Source organism: Ixodes scapularis, unplaced genomic scaffold (genome assembly GCF_016920785.2).
Source record: "Ixodes scapularis isolate PalLabHiFi unplaced genomic scaffold, ASM1692078v2 PGA_scaffold7__128_contigs__length_106722199, whole genome shotgun sequence".
NCBI lineage: Eukaryota > Metazoa > Arthropoda > Arachnida > Ixodida > Ixodidae > Ixodes > Ixodes scapularis.
The window spans coordinates 22,149,429-22,166,149 of NW_024609882.1; the positions used below are offsets into that span (position 1 = coordinate 22,149,429).

Below are 16,721 nucleotides of genomic sequence, written 5' to 3' on the forward strand. Positions count from 1 at the left end.
CCCAGAGGTGAAGCAAGGCATTCGAGCCATAAATTTCAGAACCGTTTATTAAATAATATAGAACTCTCATAGTTTACAAACGCTCACGGCCAGCCGGCGTAAACGTCGGTCACGCTAGCACCGCCGGAAAAAACCTTTATTGCTGGCGCACGCGCAAGACGACGGCCGTTTCGCCCCTTCGGAACCCTCACTGTAACCCCATGAGCTTTTTCCGGTGAGCCACTTCGTTCTTTCATACCGTCGCACTCCACAAACCGGCCGGGCACTCAGCTAAGGAAGTCGTCCAGTTCGCTTTTCGACAGCGGTTTCGCCGGCGACGCAGATGACAACAGGGCCGGTTGCTGCGATGGCATGGCGCTTGCGAAGTTCATCCCGTAGTTTGCGGGCTGGGGCGGCACCATCTGGTTCATCCGCGGACGTGGAGACATGCCCGGAGCTCCGCCCCCACCCATTCGCGGAAGCAAGCTGTCCAACGGCGCCAAGTTGACGACGGGCGGTTGCTGCATCTGCGGCATCGCCGCGAACCGTTGCTGCGGCATCTGTGCTGCAGCGTAGCCCCACGGCGGCGCCGCTGCCATTGGATTGACATTAGACTGCATCGATGCGAAGTCGCCGCCTGGTGAAGATGCAAAGGGGTTCGGCGCCGTTGGACTGCGGATGTTGAGGGAAGCCAGGTTGGAGTTGATGAGTGTCGACGTCAGGTCTTTGGCTTCGGGCGGAGCTTGTGCCGTCGGCGGTTTCTTCGGGATCAGGGCTGGCTGCGACTGTACGCGTTGCTGGAGTTCTTGTTCTCGGGACAGGCGCTGCTTTTCTTCCAGGGTGAGAGACTGCTGAAAAAAAAAAAGGACAGATTTAAACGAGGCATGCTTTCATAGGTGATACCTGTTGCTTAGTGCTAACGAATCGGTGGATTTCGTAGTTGGTGATTGGTACATTCGTAAGCAAACTTCTGGCCACTTTTAAAGTTCGACTCTAAAAGCTGGTCACCATCTATCGGATAGCTTTGGAACATTTCCAAACTGCATCTAATTATAGAATTAAGGTTTTGCATTATCTACAACAGGAGTTCTCAAACTGGGTTCCGGGGAACACTGGGGTTCCATGAGCTGGTCTCATGGGTTCCGCGAACACCCAAAATTGCACCCCCTCCTTCCCCCCCCCCCCCCCCCCCCTCACCCCCCATGCCACAGGCTGTGCGGCAGGACCATGCAAAGCACCTTCATCTCACTTTGTACTGACATTGTGATTGATATGGTGGGGATATATGGGAAGCAACACAAGCAATATTGCCTACAATTTTGCATCTGTTGCTTCTCGGTCGGCAAATATGGAAGGGGGGGGGGGGGGGGGGGGGGGTTCCGCGGCAGTTTTTGAGCCTTCCTGGGGTTCCGTGAGGCTAAAAAGTTTGAGAACCCCTGATCTACAAGATCAAATCTATGCACAGTCAATATAGGGTGTTCTTTGTGGCCTCGCACTCGTGCGGCCCCGCACTCAACGGGGCCGCAAGAACAAAGAGTATGAATTACACGAAAACGCCGTTCGAATTAAGCGGCTTATGAATACATTAAAAACACAGCGGGACAACCAAAATTTTGAAATTTGTTTGAATTGACCAAAAGTATAAAATGTCAGAGTTTGAATTACTATCGTGAGCCTATTGTACACAGAACAAGCAGTGTGTACTCCTTTCATGCTTCTGTGTGCTGTTTCGTGAACATTAGTCGTGAACCAACTCTCCCACAACGCCACTTAAGTTCATTACACTTCTGCAGTGAAGCTTCTTTTTTTTCGGGGTAAAAGTGTTGTAGCCCTGGTACTCATACCTTTGCTTTCTGGACGGGAGACCTCGTGGCACTTGTGGTCGGAGACGCCGACGAGAAGTTTGAAATGCCCAGGTCGTCGTAGACGCTGCTGCTCTGAAAGTGTGAATCGGGATGGCAGGTTTAACGACAAAGAAACAATCTCGCCTTTGGATCAGTTCCGCTTTGCGCCGCAAGATGTCGGCAGAGCAACTTACGATGGAGGTTGGCTTGCCGACGGGCCCTAGACCGGGAACAATTTCATTGGGGTTGGTCATGTCCATGGCAGTGCTGCATAGCAAATGTAAGAAGCTTTATGTCCATGCCCCGACATGGGACCAGTCTAACATTGGAAGCATTTTCCAAATGTGGTGGTCGGTCTTGTTATGTTTTTTTCTGTACAAGCACAAGCTGAATGCTGTTGGACTGGAAACTTGCCAAATAAGTGCAATGTGTTTGTTTACGTGCAGCCAAAATAGAAAATTTTGGCAAGGCTCGTCATTTTTAAGAGACTCGTGTTTTAAAATTTCTGAACAGGCATGTGCAAGTAGTGAATTTTGAGTTTGAGGCAAAAATTGGTTTTGGCCGAATATTTTCGAATCGAACATCAAATAGTTTCTCCAACTTTCCCTACCGTGCACCATGCTTAAAGCTTAAGCGAAAATTCAACTGAACTCGTGAAGGTTGTATCTAACCTTCATGAGTTAAGCTCGGTTAATTTAAATTTAACCATATTAGCTGTTAACGTAAACGACAAATTTTTTGCAGGTATCCTAATTGAGGTGATTTATGAATCTGTTTGATATATGCATATACTTTCTTCCATTTCAAATTCGACAACAGCAAAAAAAAAAAAAAAGCACGAGTGGTGAATGCAGGCGTCGAGACATCGCTGTCGAACATACTTTTGCACGATCGCGGCAGCTTAGCCCCGGAGCCGTACTTAGAGAGTTTGGTCAATGGGAGGAGCGGGCAGAGCCAGGGCGTGCACGAAACGCAGATAGAAGGCATGACGTGCAGCGCTCTTTTGTCCAAACAGAAGACGAAAATAATGCCCTAGCAATGATGGCAAGAAACACCTTTAATAAGTTGGTAAGAGTTAAATGGAGTAACCCTTTACGGTTGAAGATATAGTGCCCGTGATATTTCGATTACGATCATGCAAAAAGATTAAGAATCGAATGTGCCGCTCGAACTCCGCTTTGCTTGGTCGGAGTCCGAATGCTCAGATGGCATTTTCCCGGCCCCGGGCGCCTGTCTGTGTCAAAAGTATGCCGTAAGAGAGCGCGTGGTGTCTTTGGAGGTTCGCTATCCCCGGGACCACAGCCGACACCACGATCCGAGTGAGCCAATGAAACGGTGCCAAAAGTGCATCGTCAGAGAGCGCGCCGTCTTTGGAGGTTCGCTATCACGTTTACATCGGCGCTTGGGCTTTCGCCTTCACGTCGTCTTAGGGATAAGAGACCCTGTGACTTTTTCAAGGTGTACAGGTCATACAAAAAAAAAAAATGGTTCACCCAACTCACCTTTTCAGAGAGTACCTAACTATGAAATCAACAATAGTTGCTGTGCACATAAGGAGGTCTTGTCTGGCTGCTGTGACTTGACTTGCAAAAGCTTTCCTTACACAACTCTGAATTTTGCCTCAGTATGTAATGTCACCATTTCTTGACAGTCAGAAATAAAACAATCAACCTCGGAATATAGTGTGTAGGCCTAACTCGGAAACCAATGCAAGGGACGACATCTTGCCTCTGTTCCTTTTTGATGGAGTTGAGCTGCTCCAGCTTTGCCCTGTGCTCAAGCTCCACGGCTCCGATCATCTCCTTCACCACACTCATAATGGCGTTGAACTGGTTGAGCGTCAGGCCGTTCTCTATGGTGAGCGGCATCAGGAACGGGATCACCTTGCAGGCCATCACGTCCTTGGTCAGCCCCAGCTTCTTGTGCGTCATGGCGAGCTTGTAGATGCCTGCAGATGCGAGGTACCCTTTCAATCTCTATCACTTTCCCCCCATCAAAGAATAACAAATTCACATACAATCAAGAAATAAAAGTGCTATCTTTGACACAATAAGGAGGCTTATGTCATCATCAGCATGAGCTGTGGGTAAGGTAACTCATTGGTCACGTTCCAAAGTATACCCAGTCGCATTCCAGAGTAAAAAGTGTGTACCTTCAATCGTTCGAAAATCTACTCGCGTTCAGCGTTGCTCTATTTACATTGTCACGTGATATGACCTGTGGGAGTCACTCGAATCTACTTGGATAGGACACGGAACACTGCTTTTATATGACGAAACAACAGCTTTGCTTTAATGATACAAAATGAGTCTAGTGAAAGCTCGTGGTTAACACGCGCTCAACACAGATGCTCACAGCTGTGGCGGACAGTGAATACTTCCTACCCTTCCCTCACAAAGGCTGCAGAAAGTGCAACAATTGAATGGCAAGACCAATGTTGGCTCATTGGTCAAGCTCTAAAACTTATTCATTGGGCGCAGTGACGACCGAAAAAGCTTCCGAGAGGTTTCAAGCTACCTCGCAGATGCGAGCACAAATTGAAGCTGCAGCCAATGGGGGCCTCACCCAAGATCCCCATAAGCACAGCGGGCTCCTTGGAGCGTATCTCTGGCAACACGGGCAGAATTTCATCGAGCACGAGCCATTTGTCGAGGTGCTCCAGCAGTTTCCCCAGGCAGACCAAGCAGTTGACACGAACCTGAAAAGTTGGCCACTTTTTAGAACACCAAATGAAACTTACTCGTGCAACAACATTTATACTAGGTTGGTTGTGTCCGGGTTAAAGCTGACGAAACCCATTCTACCAGGGTTGAGGAAATGACGTTGTCTGGCAGCAAGTTCCACTCTTGGATAACTGTTATGGTCGCAGACAGGACGAGATGCGTAGTGCGTCTCTTTCGGACACCCAGGCTCCAGCATGCACTCGTCGCCTTCCACCATGCTTCGGCTACACGTGCATGCACGAAGCTCACAAGACGCCGAATGAAGGTGGGAAGCTTATGCTGAAACTCCTCGCACGCTGATCTCATCCTGTGGGTCACCAAAGGGAATGTTGCACCAAACAAAAATGTTTAGAGCGATAGCACGTCATGTTACCAATGGTCCTGGATTTACACAGGTACAATATATTTTGGGGTCTCGGGGAGTTGGAGGACTGCTCGGAGGCTGAGTGCGCCTAAGGAGATGGATGGTAGAACCAGTGCTCACCGAGAGATAGTTGGTCTGAAGGCAGAGCTTTTTTATTCTGGGCAGCAGGGCATTCTTCATTGACGGATAATCGATCAGGTGGGCAAAGTCTGGGATGATGTTCAGGCAGAGTTCCTTTGGAAGAAAAAAAAACAACAAAAAAACGAGATGAGCGACACGGTGGGCATTCTATTCCATCTCTAACCACTTGGCTAATGAAAAAAGCTGGTCATGAAAATTCAAATTATTTGCGAGTTTTATTTTGGATACACGTTATATGAAAAATAAATTCTTGCACAGAAATCGACGGCCAAGAACTGGACTCTTAGGGTTCCCCCAGTTGTGTGCACTGACACTAGTTAACGCAATAATTGTAAAGTAGAAAGCCGTCTGGGGCACACCTTTGCCGATGAAAGTAACAGGGCCAACGAAACATGATTTTGATGACTACCGAATCACTGAAAATGCGTCGATTTTTAAAGAAACTTTCAACATGTAGTCGGGGAGGGTGATTCCCGGAGTCTATGGTGTCACATTCTTGGGGGCAGGTCCTCTGGTTTCAATACAACTTTGTATATGATCTCAGAGATAACACGTGAATCTAGTGCTTCGTGCCAAACATAAGTTAGTTTTGGGGGGTGTCAGAGGTTTTTAAAACGTAAAGATATAATTTCTCTGAAGTTCTCAGGTGTGAGCACGGGTAATGAAGAGGGTTAAAGTTTGATGCAGAATGTTGCAGACACATTGGCACATATACTTTAGGGCCAGCAGGTCTTGGAGAAGTGAGGGGTACTATACCTGAATTTGCTGCGCGTCCGATTCGAGCGAGCCGTAGATCATGGGAAGGACGTGATTTTTTATGTCGTCTGGAGGACACTTGGTAAGGAGCAGCTCCATCTTTTGCATAAAAATGAGAAGGATCTGGAATATAAGCAAGGATGAGGTTGATCAGCAGCCCTGATGTCAGGTTACGATGGAATACCTAACAGTCATCACTGCGGTTCATACAGGTGGATGGAACATCCGATCGATTGTGCTAAAACATTTTTTTACTCATGACTTAGATGGGGTAAGGCAGCTCATGGTCTGAATTGATGGAAAGGAAAGTTAACTCTGACTGTCTGCCTCCAGGCGCTAATGGCATTTTTGCAGAATGTTCTCTTAAAATCAAAGCAAAATGATGGCTCTAATGCTGGTAAATGGTCCTGTGAGCACAGTGAAAGTAGTATACCACTTGTCTTTTGCTAAGGAATCGGAGAAATCGACGAAGACAAGAGTGCACAAATGAGTCTGTTGATTGACTGACAATATGCTTTTAATCCTGGAAGACAGAGTAAGATTTCCACTGGCTCACGAGCTTCTAGAGAAAGGGATGGAGTATGAAGATAAAGGAGGGTGCACTAAACGCCATCCTGAGGGCCCCATTTCACTCACGAGGTTGCAACCAGTTGTCCACCAGCTCCAGGGGCCACAGCTCCAAGCTCAGTGTAACGAAGATACACAAAACGCAGCAACCTTGGGTTTTTCTCAACAAGAGAGGAGAGCATGGTGGAGATGCCAATAGATGAGTGAGGCAGCTACCTGCACGGGCTCGCGTAGCCTGAAGATGCGTATCAGGTCGGGCAGGATGGTGGCGCAAAACTCCTCCTTGGTGGCCTGCTCCGCAATGAGGAGGACGCTGGGCAGCACAAAGGGCACCATCTCGGGGCTGGCGTACTCCTTGGCCAGGCAGGGGAGCACTCGGTGAAGCGCCACACGCTGCAACGGAAGCGGACATGTTCGGTTGCCACACGTCCCAAATGCCGTTAACTCTGGACGTAGCATGCTCAACATTTTTCGTGGGCTCTGCCTTTCCATAATTCAATGCAATTCCCTACAGTCACCGATGCAGCAGCCATCATACGTACATTCTGCCGCAGTATTACAGCCTCACAGAATATGAGCTGTATCCCAAGGACGCGTGTGTCTGAACTGGTACTTTGATTATCTTGGCTTGTGCTTCTCCGGTATACACTGACGTGGTCAAAATCCCCTTTTAAGAAGCTACTATTTGTAGACCAGCACTTGCATCCCAAACCACAGACTTCCATGAAACACTGGGCAGCAACTATAACGAGCTACTTGCCGTCCGTGGATATGACCTGTTGCAAGATGTTAACACTACCTAATATACAGTAGGCTAAAAAAGATATACAGAGCAAAACAAATTCTTTTAACTTGAACTGGAACCACTGTTCATGGTATGACTACAGATCTCACACAGTGTTGCCAACACACCTTTGGCATCTGAGCCAGCACTTGTGGGAGGCCCTTGTAGACGTGCGACTTCTGCAGGTTGTCCCACTGGTAGAGGGAGTCCAGGTACTGCAATGTCTTCACTCCAACATCCTCCAGAAACTTGAGCTGCAGTGAAGCAGGTCACATTGGTGCTTAGTAGGCACACCACGGTGCTGTTTTGGCATGCCGAATGCATGGACAAAGCTAGGAAAATGATACATATTCCAACCAGTTAAGTTTCAAACAAAGTTTGAAGAATCGAAAGTAGTATTCTTTCACCTTTTGAACAAAGTTCTTTTTTTTAAACATCACCCTAATCTATATTTGGGTTTTGGTGGCTCAAGGATCAGAACCTAAGTCGAGAAAAAATGCAGGTTGAGAGTGGACCGGGACGGTCCACAGGTCACACGAGCAACCAGTAGTGACAAAGGCCAGATAAAAAAGCTGAGGTTTTTTGAAGCTTCCACAGTATACTATTACACATGCTGTCCTGTTACAGAAGGGCACATGCTTAAACAATATCGAAGAACGACAGCCAGAGGTCAGCAACCTTTGAGAACTGATGTGCGTCTGGCCTGATATCTGGAGTGATGCTGAGCAGCATCCGCACGTGCTCCCGCGCTTCATCGGGTAGGCAGTTCAGCTTGCTTGCAGAAAGGTGCTTCAAGTGCTGTTGGGATGACAACAGAAGCAACATTCAAACCACTGTAAATTTGTGGTTATGAACACTCGAGAAATCTTTTCTCGGATTGTGTAAACGGCCACTGCAGACGAAAGTATGCTTGCCTTCCCTTGGTTTTCTTAGTGCACATAAAAGTTCTTACTTGGTCACTACCATAATAGCCCCCGTGGACATCCTGGAACTGAGCCTTTTAGTAGTAAAAAAATTACTAAAAGTAGGGACAAATTTAAAATATATATTATTGAAAACAAAGTTACTGCCAATTTCTTTTCCAGAATGTACAATGTGATAACACATAGCTATATGCTGTCGCTTTTTTTTATTTATAATTTTATGTGTGGTTTAAGAGTATACACAATACACCTCTTGCAAGAACGGATTCAGTATTTCGTAGAACACACAAATTGACAAAAGTGTTACAAAGTGCCACGTCCAAAAAAAGACAATGAATTACCTTCATCCGTGCGTGCCTAAAATTTTCATTCAGCGCAATGACCGGTCGGCTATAGGTGCATTCGTTTTACGAAGTGGTCCCTTTTTGTAGTATAAACACATTGGAATTGCTGGTTGACAATCAAAACTTCTCCCAACTTTCACTCGTTCACTAGAGTGATCTTTTAACACGGATTATCGAACTTCTGCAGATTACATTAGTAACTCACATTCTAAGAAACTTGGGGTGTGGCTTATCATGTTTACTCCTCTTGTTCAGTGATTGGTCCTTTCGTGTTTTCTACCCTCCGACGCCACTATCTCATTGGCTGCAAAGCGACCATAGGACGCTTAATGGTCGCAACGCCCGACGTTTCTCAAGCTGTGCGTAAATTTCGGTAAGAGAGGAGAGTTTGCGAATGCTGAGAGCAGTGCTGCCCTCGCCGCTACCTTGTTGATGCACTGGCGCAGAGTGGACAGACTGCCGTGGGTGTCGTAGAGCGGCGCCCCCTTGCTGTAGACGGTGTACACGAGGACGCCCAGGCTGAACATGTCGCTGGCTGCGTCGCTCGAATCCGCCAGCACGCACTCGGGTGCCACATAATCGAGGTTTGGCTGCGCCACCGGCAACAGATCTGGTTCGAGGTTCAGGCTCGGGTAATTTGGCTGAAATTCGGAAGAGCAAAAGCGTCGTCGGTTGATCGGGACTTTGTAGTGTGTGTCGAGAAGCAAAAGAACCCAATCGGTGGATTAAGGGAGGATACTACCCATAAGGGTCAACTTTCGAACTTTTTGCCTAATATGAAGGAAATTTACAGATATAGACCTTTTCCACAAGGGCGCCGCCATCTTGAATATTCGTCACTTCCAGTATGGGCGAAAACATTACTTTGCTGTTGCCACGCCAATAGAAGACATTTAGGATATAAGCCTAACCGTCACACATTCTCGTTTTGGCTCCCCTCTATTTTTTTACTGGTTACAGGTTGAAACGTTTTACTATTTTGTCGTCGCCCATACTGGAAGTGACGACAATTCAAGATGGCGGCGCCCCTGTGGAAAATGTCTATAGTACTGGCAGTTGCGAGGCAGAATACAATGCAAAGTTTCATCTGCATGTACAAATTGTGAAATAAACTGCAGTTGTTTTTATGAGGAACACACTGACATTGTTTAGGAAAACTATCACTAGAAAACTAAAGTAATACCCAATATTTGTCTTCACTATATATGCAGGAGAATGCCTGGAGAGTGCAACTGTGAAAAAGAAAATTTCCAAAAAGTAACTTATTTTATACTAACATCGCGCTGAAAAATCAAATATATTTTTTGCTTTTTTATGTTCTCGACAAAATCTTAACACCTTTTATGAAAGACATCCACGGAGTAAAAAAACAATGCCACAGTGACATTGCCCATTAAATTCCAGTTAGGAAAAACAATGAGTGAGCCTTTTTTTTTGTCCCGTTGACAAACGATAGTTTTCCTAAAGTGAAATTGATGCTGAAAAGTGGAACAGAGAAAAACACATTCAAAGTGTTCGAACCTCTACTTTTTCTTTAGCATTGGTGGAGCCAAAATAATTTGCTAGAAAATAACTATGCGATGTAAACAAAGGAAACTTTCTGGTATACTCTCTAGGTGTTGGTGGATGTAAATATTGCATTTTTCAAAACCAACTTTTTTTGCTGAAAAATGAAAAGCCTCACTCAATTGCTCGACTGATTGAGCTTTTGTGGCATATGTTGAAAAACCGATAAGGTCAGTCAATCAATTCATCAGTCGACTGGAGGCTTGTGGGGTGTGTCGGAAAACAAGTTATATTCTGTTCCAACGTAAGATCGGCCCGCAGAAGCTCGGTCTCCAGAACGCACACATTGTTTACGGACGTGTGTTGCCTGCACATGTGCTGAAGGGCTATCAAAGGTAGAAAGCTTACACTGGAGGAGTAGATTCTACTGCAGATGTTATTCTGCAACACACCGTAAGTGAAATCTTTGCCAGAGAATAACTTTGCAATATTAGTGCCCCATGATTAACTCGACGTCATATTGTGACTATTTTTCCGAGTCTCTGTGCAAATGTGTGTCTAACAAACACCCAGGGTTCTCCCCACAGTGGACAGCAGTGGTTTTGCCGCCCAACAGTCTGGCTGATATCCCATCTCCACTACGTCCAGCCCATTTCTATATTTTGCCTGTGCTGAATGAAACGATGCTGATTTTCAAAAATGTGCGACACCCCAGATTGTTTTTGGCAGACCCGTGTGGCATAGTCCACGAGAACAAAATCGCTGCTTTGAAGCAGGGAGAGTTCCGAGAACACCAAAAGTTGCAGCAATCACCCCCTCCTCCTCATCCCAACACACTTGAAATTGTTGGATGTCCCCATCTCGAAAATTTCTAAGGAGAACCCTGCAGACACTGCAACTGACCGGTATTGTGTCACAAAAGCAACAAAAGCAGCCGGACGAAACCTACTTGCGGATCCTGCGGGTTAGTCGACGCAACGCTGAAGTCAAAGCCTGCAATTTTCCACGCCCCCTTCTTGTTGACGATGATAGACTCCGGGCTGAGGTTACGGTGAAGGCGCTTGACGTCGTTGTGCAGAAAGGCCAAGCCCTCTGACACCTGAAAAATTCCGTCACTTGTCCTTGAACAATATTTTTCTGCCATCGTTCCACTTCCAAGTAGGCTCCCTGTTTGCACTCCTACAATTTGTATTAATTTATTAAGATGTTTCTTCACTGCAGCAAAGTCTTTTTTTAAGGTTCTCTGGCCTCCTGTGTGGTCACAAGTTTGCGAATTCGAACAGAGCGCAAAACTGTGTAGTTTGCGACAGTTCTCGTAGACCTTTGACCAAATCACCCACGCACCAAGGAAAATGGCGAGAACACACGCTGCACGTCCTTGCCTTATTTGTATAAAAGATTCTAAGTAAATAATCAAAATAGGGCAGTGAGGAACAACATGCACAGTGCCATTTGCTTTAGAACTACTATTACTGCTCCAGACACCAGCACGTGCAACTACACTCCCAACATGCTCCTTGGTAGTTGGGTAATTTAGCAAATGGTTCATCACAACAGCATGTTATAAAAAAAAAAACATAATCAACTCGTTTGTGGTCACGTACCTATCTTTTGGAGCATGCAGCTAAAAAAAGAGCTACCTGCACACAAAATTTCAGCTTAAACTACTTTTCTTTTTTTTGCCAACTGGCCAGTTGTTTTGAGTAAAGACACCAGACCTATTTTACTCCAAACACTAATTTGGAAGGGAAACGTAGCATGGTACCACAGAAAATATAAATACCCCTCATATTTGACAAGCAGAAAGGAGTCTATGCGAGCATACCTGCAAGAAGCCATACTTAATCTCGACGTCAAACAGCTGGTAGTCCTTGAGCTCTGGAGGCGGCGGCACAGGCATGTTCTCGCCCTGCCCCAGGATGTTGGCCAGGCTGCAGAAAGCTGGCTCGGTCGCAAATGCTAGGCTTTCCCTGTAAGCAGACGGAAAGCGATGTTGATGAAAATGCCACTCTCCCTAACCCATTCATACATTATTTTGAGCAAAATGTATGCTCAAGCAAGAGAACAACTCTTGTCAAGAGGACAGCGCGTTATATATTGTCAGGAGGACAGCCCAATCCACATTTCATTCGACAAGATTAAAAGTACTGCTACAATCCTCATAGTTAGAGCCAAAGATCCTGGTTACGCCGAGAGGGTCGTTAGAATAAATCAGCGATTGCACTACAAAAATGAAAAGGGATCTTAATCAAAATATATGACCAGGAACATGAACAGTATGTGATTTCAGTAACGCCCTGTGTCGATATTGTGTTACTTCCCTGTGTTACACTACTTGACAAGCCATCCAGCAAGATTATTCAGGGTATAAGAAACAAATGGAGAGAAATGAGAAATGGATTTCCCTGTATGTCACTTACAGTGATGTAAGACTCTTTTTACAGTAGGCGAAATATAAGTTTGGAGCAGCCACTGACGCTTTTGGAGCAAATACCAGCATTTGTTACAACATTACTCGAAAATTTTCGATATCGAAGCGCATATTACTTAATCTTTTTTTAAGTAAGAATAGACTAGAACTAGATGCAAAAAGGACACAGCCTTCTTTTTTTCTTTAGGAATAAGGCTTAGGGAGTAGGTTTCATTTACAATGGATATTTAAAAAAAAAAAAGTGGTTGAAAAATGAAACATAGCATTACACTTGAGTTCAGTAAATGCCTCTCTCCCTCCCTCTATTAAACTCGGTATTTAATTTTGTCAGTAAATGTAATTCCTGTAAAATTCCGGCAGAAATCAGCATATCTGCTAAAATGTCTATAAATGTGGTATTGATGCTGCTGGTCGGGAGGTGAACGGAGGGGGGGCAGAGCGGTTTGAGTCAAGACCTCTAATTTTAAAAAGCACAGCTTTTTAAAATCAGAGGTCAACCCACAGTCAAGACCAAAGAGTAAAAGTAGTGAGCATAATTTCCGAGCCAACTGCGCTAATCCATACGCTCCCCACATTAGCCGCTCCTTGCACTCCGGGGCAAAGCGGTGAAGCTCAACGTGTGCGAGCTGGTGCGAGGCTATAAAGGTTGACGCAAGCAGCGCATGTGCCACGAGACACTGTAGCCATGACATAGAGGCATGTGGCAGACATAATAATCAAGTGATACTGTCAGGCGTAAAAGACCCCGGTTCTGTCTTGTTACACTAACTGCCACCCCACTATTGTGCAAATTTTTCTCACGACTCCTAGCTCCAGACATTGTCTGAAATTTCAGACAATGACGGGGCCAGCGCGGTTGACAAGCAATTTCTAACACTTTGTTGCATCTACCGAGTGAAGTCGGAGCGCAGGTGATGCAACGAGACAATCGGATCAATCAGGCAGCGTCAAAAGCACAGCATCATGGCACTCGTCGTCTATCTCTATGTGCTCTTTCACTGGCTAAACCAATTGCAGCGGATGCACTTGCACTTTTAGGATATGTGTTTGAGCTTTTGACCGTGCTCTGATCTAAGGTGAAACAAGCTATATGGTGTGTAGAGACGCCGTGAAATACATATTTGTACCATTTTCATTCTCTTCTACTTAGAAAATGAAGATCAAACCAGTAATAAAATATTTTAATTTTTTGCTTTATTCAAAGGGCAACTCCGCTTCATTTTTGATATTTAGAAAACTATGTAGCCCTCTTCAGTATCATATAGGAAGACCCCATGTTAAATATTACGATCTAATTCCGTTTATATATTTAATAAACTGGCCAGCAAACCTTCAAGTGAGCCAAGTCGCCAAAATCTGCCAACTCTAGTGTGCGACGTGAGGCGCAATCGTCAGCGCAGTCAATGCGACGGAGTTGGAGCGGCCAACGTTGAGCCACTACGTCAGAGGCATGACTACTTCATTCTCACGTTTTGTTTGTTTTTACTTCTCAAAGCGAAATTGAACAATGACGTCATGAGTTTCTCCTCCCAGTTTTGGCTGAACGGCGTCCACGTGATCACCATAACGTGGATGCGCTAGTTTGCGCTGCCCTGCACGCCTCTCCGTTCCCCTTGTCCTCTTTTGTCTTCTCTAGCCATCACCGTCCACGCCATGCGAAGCAACCTGCCCGCGTCGCGTGTCCTGTCCCTCGCCCCCCCAAACGTCACAAGACCACGTGGTTCGACGTGACGTGGCCATGACTCTGACGACGCGAGACCAATGTTGCCTGACGCAACCGAAGTTTCGGTTTCGGTATCAGCTGATGTTTAAATTAGGATAACACAAATAATATTCCACATTTCGCGAATCTGAAGGTGTAGAACTGTTTAGTAGTGCTTTGTGAAATGGAATCACATTTAAGCCTAAATTTTTCGTAATTGAGCGGAGTTGCCCTTTAAGGTGTGGCGCAGTTCTTAGCCAATATGGCACTTTGGCGCAAGATGTAGCATACTTTCCTTCATTGTGCAATTTGGTGCAAATGGCGCAGCACTTCCATCACTGCGCTTATCTGAGCCTCAAAGGTTCAGTGTAACAGATGCTCAAGGTTCTTTTTAAAACGTTTTGTGCGGCCAACATTTAGGTAGTCCGATATTTTGCCTCTATTTTTAACACATTTAGCAGACGGTAAAAATGTTTAACGATTACTAAAGATAAGCCTGGTTCAGGGGCTTTCTTTTTAGGACTTGCAACCTGCACTGACGGCAGAGCAGAACTTTTTTTTTTCATGCACAAAGCCTAACCTGGATTCTTCCAAAGGATGCTGGACGGTGAGGATGCTGGGATGCCGAAGCCGAGTAAGCTGTGCAATGCCTTGCTTCAGGATGTCCATTACGAGCTCCCTGTCCCTTTTGGAGTAACGTTCCAGCTGCTTCTTCTCCAGCACAAACACAGCCGCCTCCTGAAAAATGAAGAACACTTTTTTTTCCCCTCTGTTATCACTAATAATCACCTGCAAAAAAAAACATATTTAACAAAAACCATGAAACAATGTTTCTTTTTTAGTTAAAATAGTATTATGGATACACCTATTAAGCTCATAAAGCTTGGAAGAGAACACCAATTTTGCTCCCACAAAAAACAAAAAGTTATAGTTTCAGCTTTATGTACCAAACCAATAGAGAACATCTGGCATGTTCCAGCAAAGAACTTAAAATCAATTTAGACCATGTGCACTCCATTCATTCCTAAGCGTGACAATGCGGTGGAAGCTACGCACTGGCCAGACAAATCAACCGCCTACCTTTCATCACCCGACGCTGCTCTCTGCGTGTGGGTTTCGGAAAGAGCATGATCGTATGGCGAAAGATAGACGTATGACTGGACCAACGAGCTCACTTAGCTTCCATTGCACTGACAGCTTAGAAGAGATTGAAGTGTCAGACATACAACCGAAACTTCAATTTGCATAACACCTTCACTAAAACATTGACGAATAGACGTGGAAGAAATTAAGAGCTTTGTGTACCTCCTTGGTGCTTCGTTTGGTGGCTTGGTACACCTTCCAGAGGAGGCCGGGTCCAGCACTGCCGACGTGCTTGATGATTTCATACTCTCGCGTAACAGGATTGCCTGGCAGGACCGTGCTAAGGTTGGACACCGTGGTCCTTAGCCGGTTGAACACGTCCATGGCCAACTGAAACACGAAGCACCGTCTGTGAACGGCACCTCCTCCTCCACGTGCTACGTACGAGCTGGCTAGACACTGTAGTCACGTGACAACTCAAACAGGGTACAGGTCATCATGTTCACACTCCTTGCTTCGTGATTTGTTATCCGGCGTCCTTATCGGTGAATGGTGCAATCTGATTGGCTGCGAAACGATAATGATATGCTCGGGAATCGCCACACTTCGCATTTTTATTGGCGACTTTGGCTGTCACGTCTATGCGAAATTAAAGCATCACGCGTCACGACTTATTTAAGCATGGATTTATTAGGGTGTTGCTTGCACGCGCATAGAGTCAGTACGATAGTCTCATATAAGCACTCATGTCCCAAATACATCTTTTGACAGATCTGAACGTCTGTATGTGTGGCGTATTCTGGGGCACCAATTCCCCCTGTACTTTGATGGTGAGCGTGATTTTCCCCAGGTTCAGTGTCCCAGCGAAATTATATATGTCTGAGACTTTTGGTCTCGTCGAGGTCTTTATAGAGATGATTTCCTTTTAAACCATCCCAGCCGGTTTCGATTTTTATCGGCGTGTCTTAGAAATCGTGGATTTGGAATGTTCACTAAAAAATCTCGGAATAGCATTTGTGCAGAACTGACCAAATTTCAGCTAAAGTGTGACTAAAACACGCTGCATAGAACGAATACGATTCTTGTTAAATATGACAACGTGTAAGCCACGGGAACGCTAAGCAATAAAATCGAGGACCTTTGGATTGGATCACGAGGTGGTTTTGAGACAATGAGCGTACTGTTTGTTGAGATGAGGGACGAAAGCCGTTATTCGTTATTTACAGACTGCGCTGCGTACCGCTGGCAGGTGCACGATCGCTCGCGTTTGACGGAGATCTCCACGAATCGATCAGAGAGGCGCACCCACCTTCGAGTGCGACTTGACAGCGCTAGTCCGCCGATCGCATTACGCGAGAAGAACCTGGGATTACACGCCGGACTCCGGTCGCCTAATTGAAAGCCGTGAACGGAGCAAATCCGACCGAAATCTGTTACGATTCCGATCGAGCATCTCCTCTTCGTGAACTTGGGCCAAGGCGTACAGAATCCGAGATACTGCCCAATACTGTCCGTGCTGCCCAGCTGAAACGGAAAGATAGCCGTCTAGATAGACCGGAAGTCGCGGAAATCGG

At 45.8% G+C, this 16,721-nt stretch overlaps 1 protein-coding gene across 2 annotated transcripts; it reads right to left on the minus strand.

Annotated features, from left to right (window-relative positions):
* Positions 1-29: 29 nt before the first annotated feature.
* On the minus strand, positions 30-16,690 carry LOC8052129 (SCY1-like protein 2). 2 transcript variants are annotated; one of them, XM_029973603.3, is made up of 16 exons: positions 16,457-16,690; positions 15,370-15,537; positions 14,645-14,802; positions 11,757-11,901; positions 10,881-11,030; positions 8,851-9,066; positions 7,837-7,956; positions 7,287-7,412; positions 6,591-6,767; positions 5,808-5,930; positions 5,031-5,144; positions 4,389-4,521; positions 3,552-3,771; positions 2,018-2,090; positions 1,824-1,916; positions 30-830 (listed from the first exon to the last, which is right to left on the minus strand). In XM_029973603.3, the coding sequence occupies exons 2-16, from the start codon at positions 15,529-15,531 to the stop codon at positions 267-269; spliced, it is 2,574 nt and encodes an 857-aa protein (XP_029829463.2). In that variant the 5' UTR covers positions 15,532-15,537; positions 16,457-16,690; the 3' UTR covers positions 30-266. The 2 variants fall into 2 exon arrangements, with proteins under 2 accessions (XP_029829463.2, XP_029829464.2); XM_029973604.3 differs by having other exon boundaries at positions 30-827; positions 16,457-16,680.
* Positions 16,691-16,721: the final 31 nt, after the last annotated feature.

Coding starts and splice junctions, on each gene's coding strand:
- LOC8052129 (XM_029973603.3), bottom strand. CDS start 15,531: ATGGACGTGTTCAACCGGCTAAGGACCACGGTGTCCAACCTTAGCACG. Junction 11,031..11,756: donor TTAAGTATGGCTTCTTGCAG/GTATGCTCGCAT, acceptor GGAATTTTTCAG/GTGTCAGAGGGCTTGGCCTT. Junction 5,145..5,807: donor CGGACGCGCAGCAAATTCAG/GTATAGTACCCC, acceptor TTTCTTCCAAAG/GAACTCTGCCTGAACATCAT.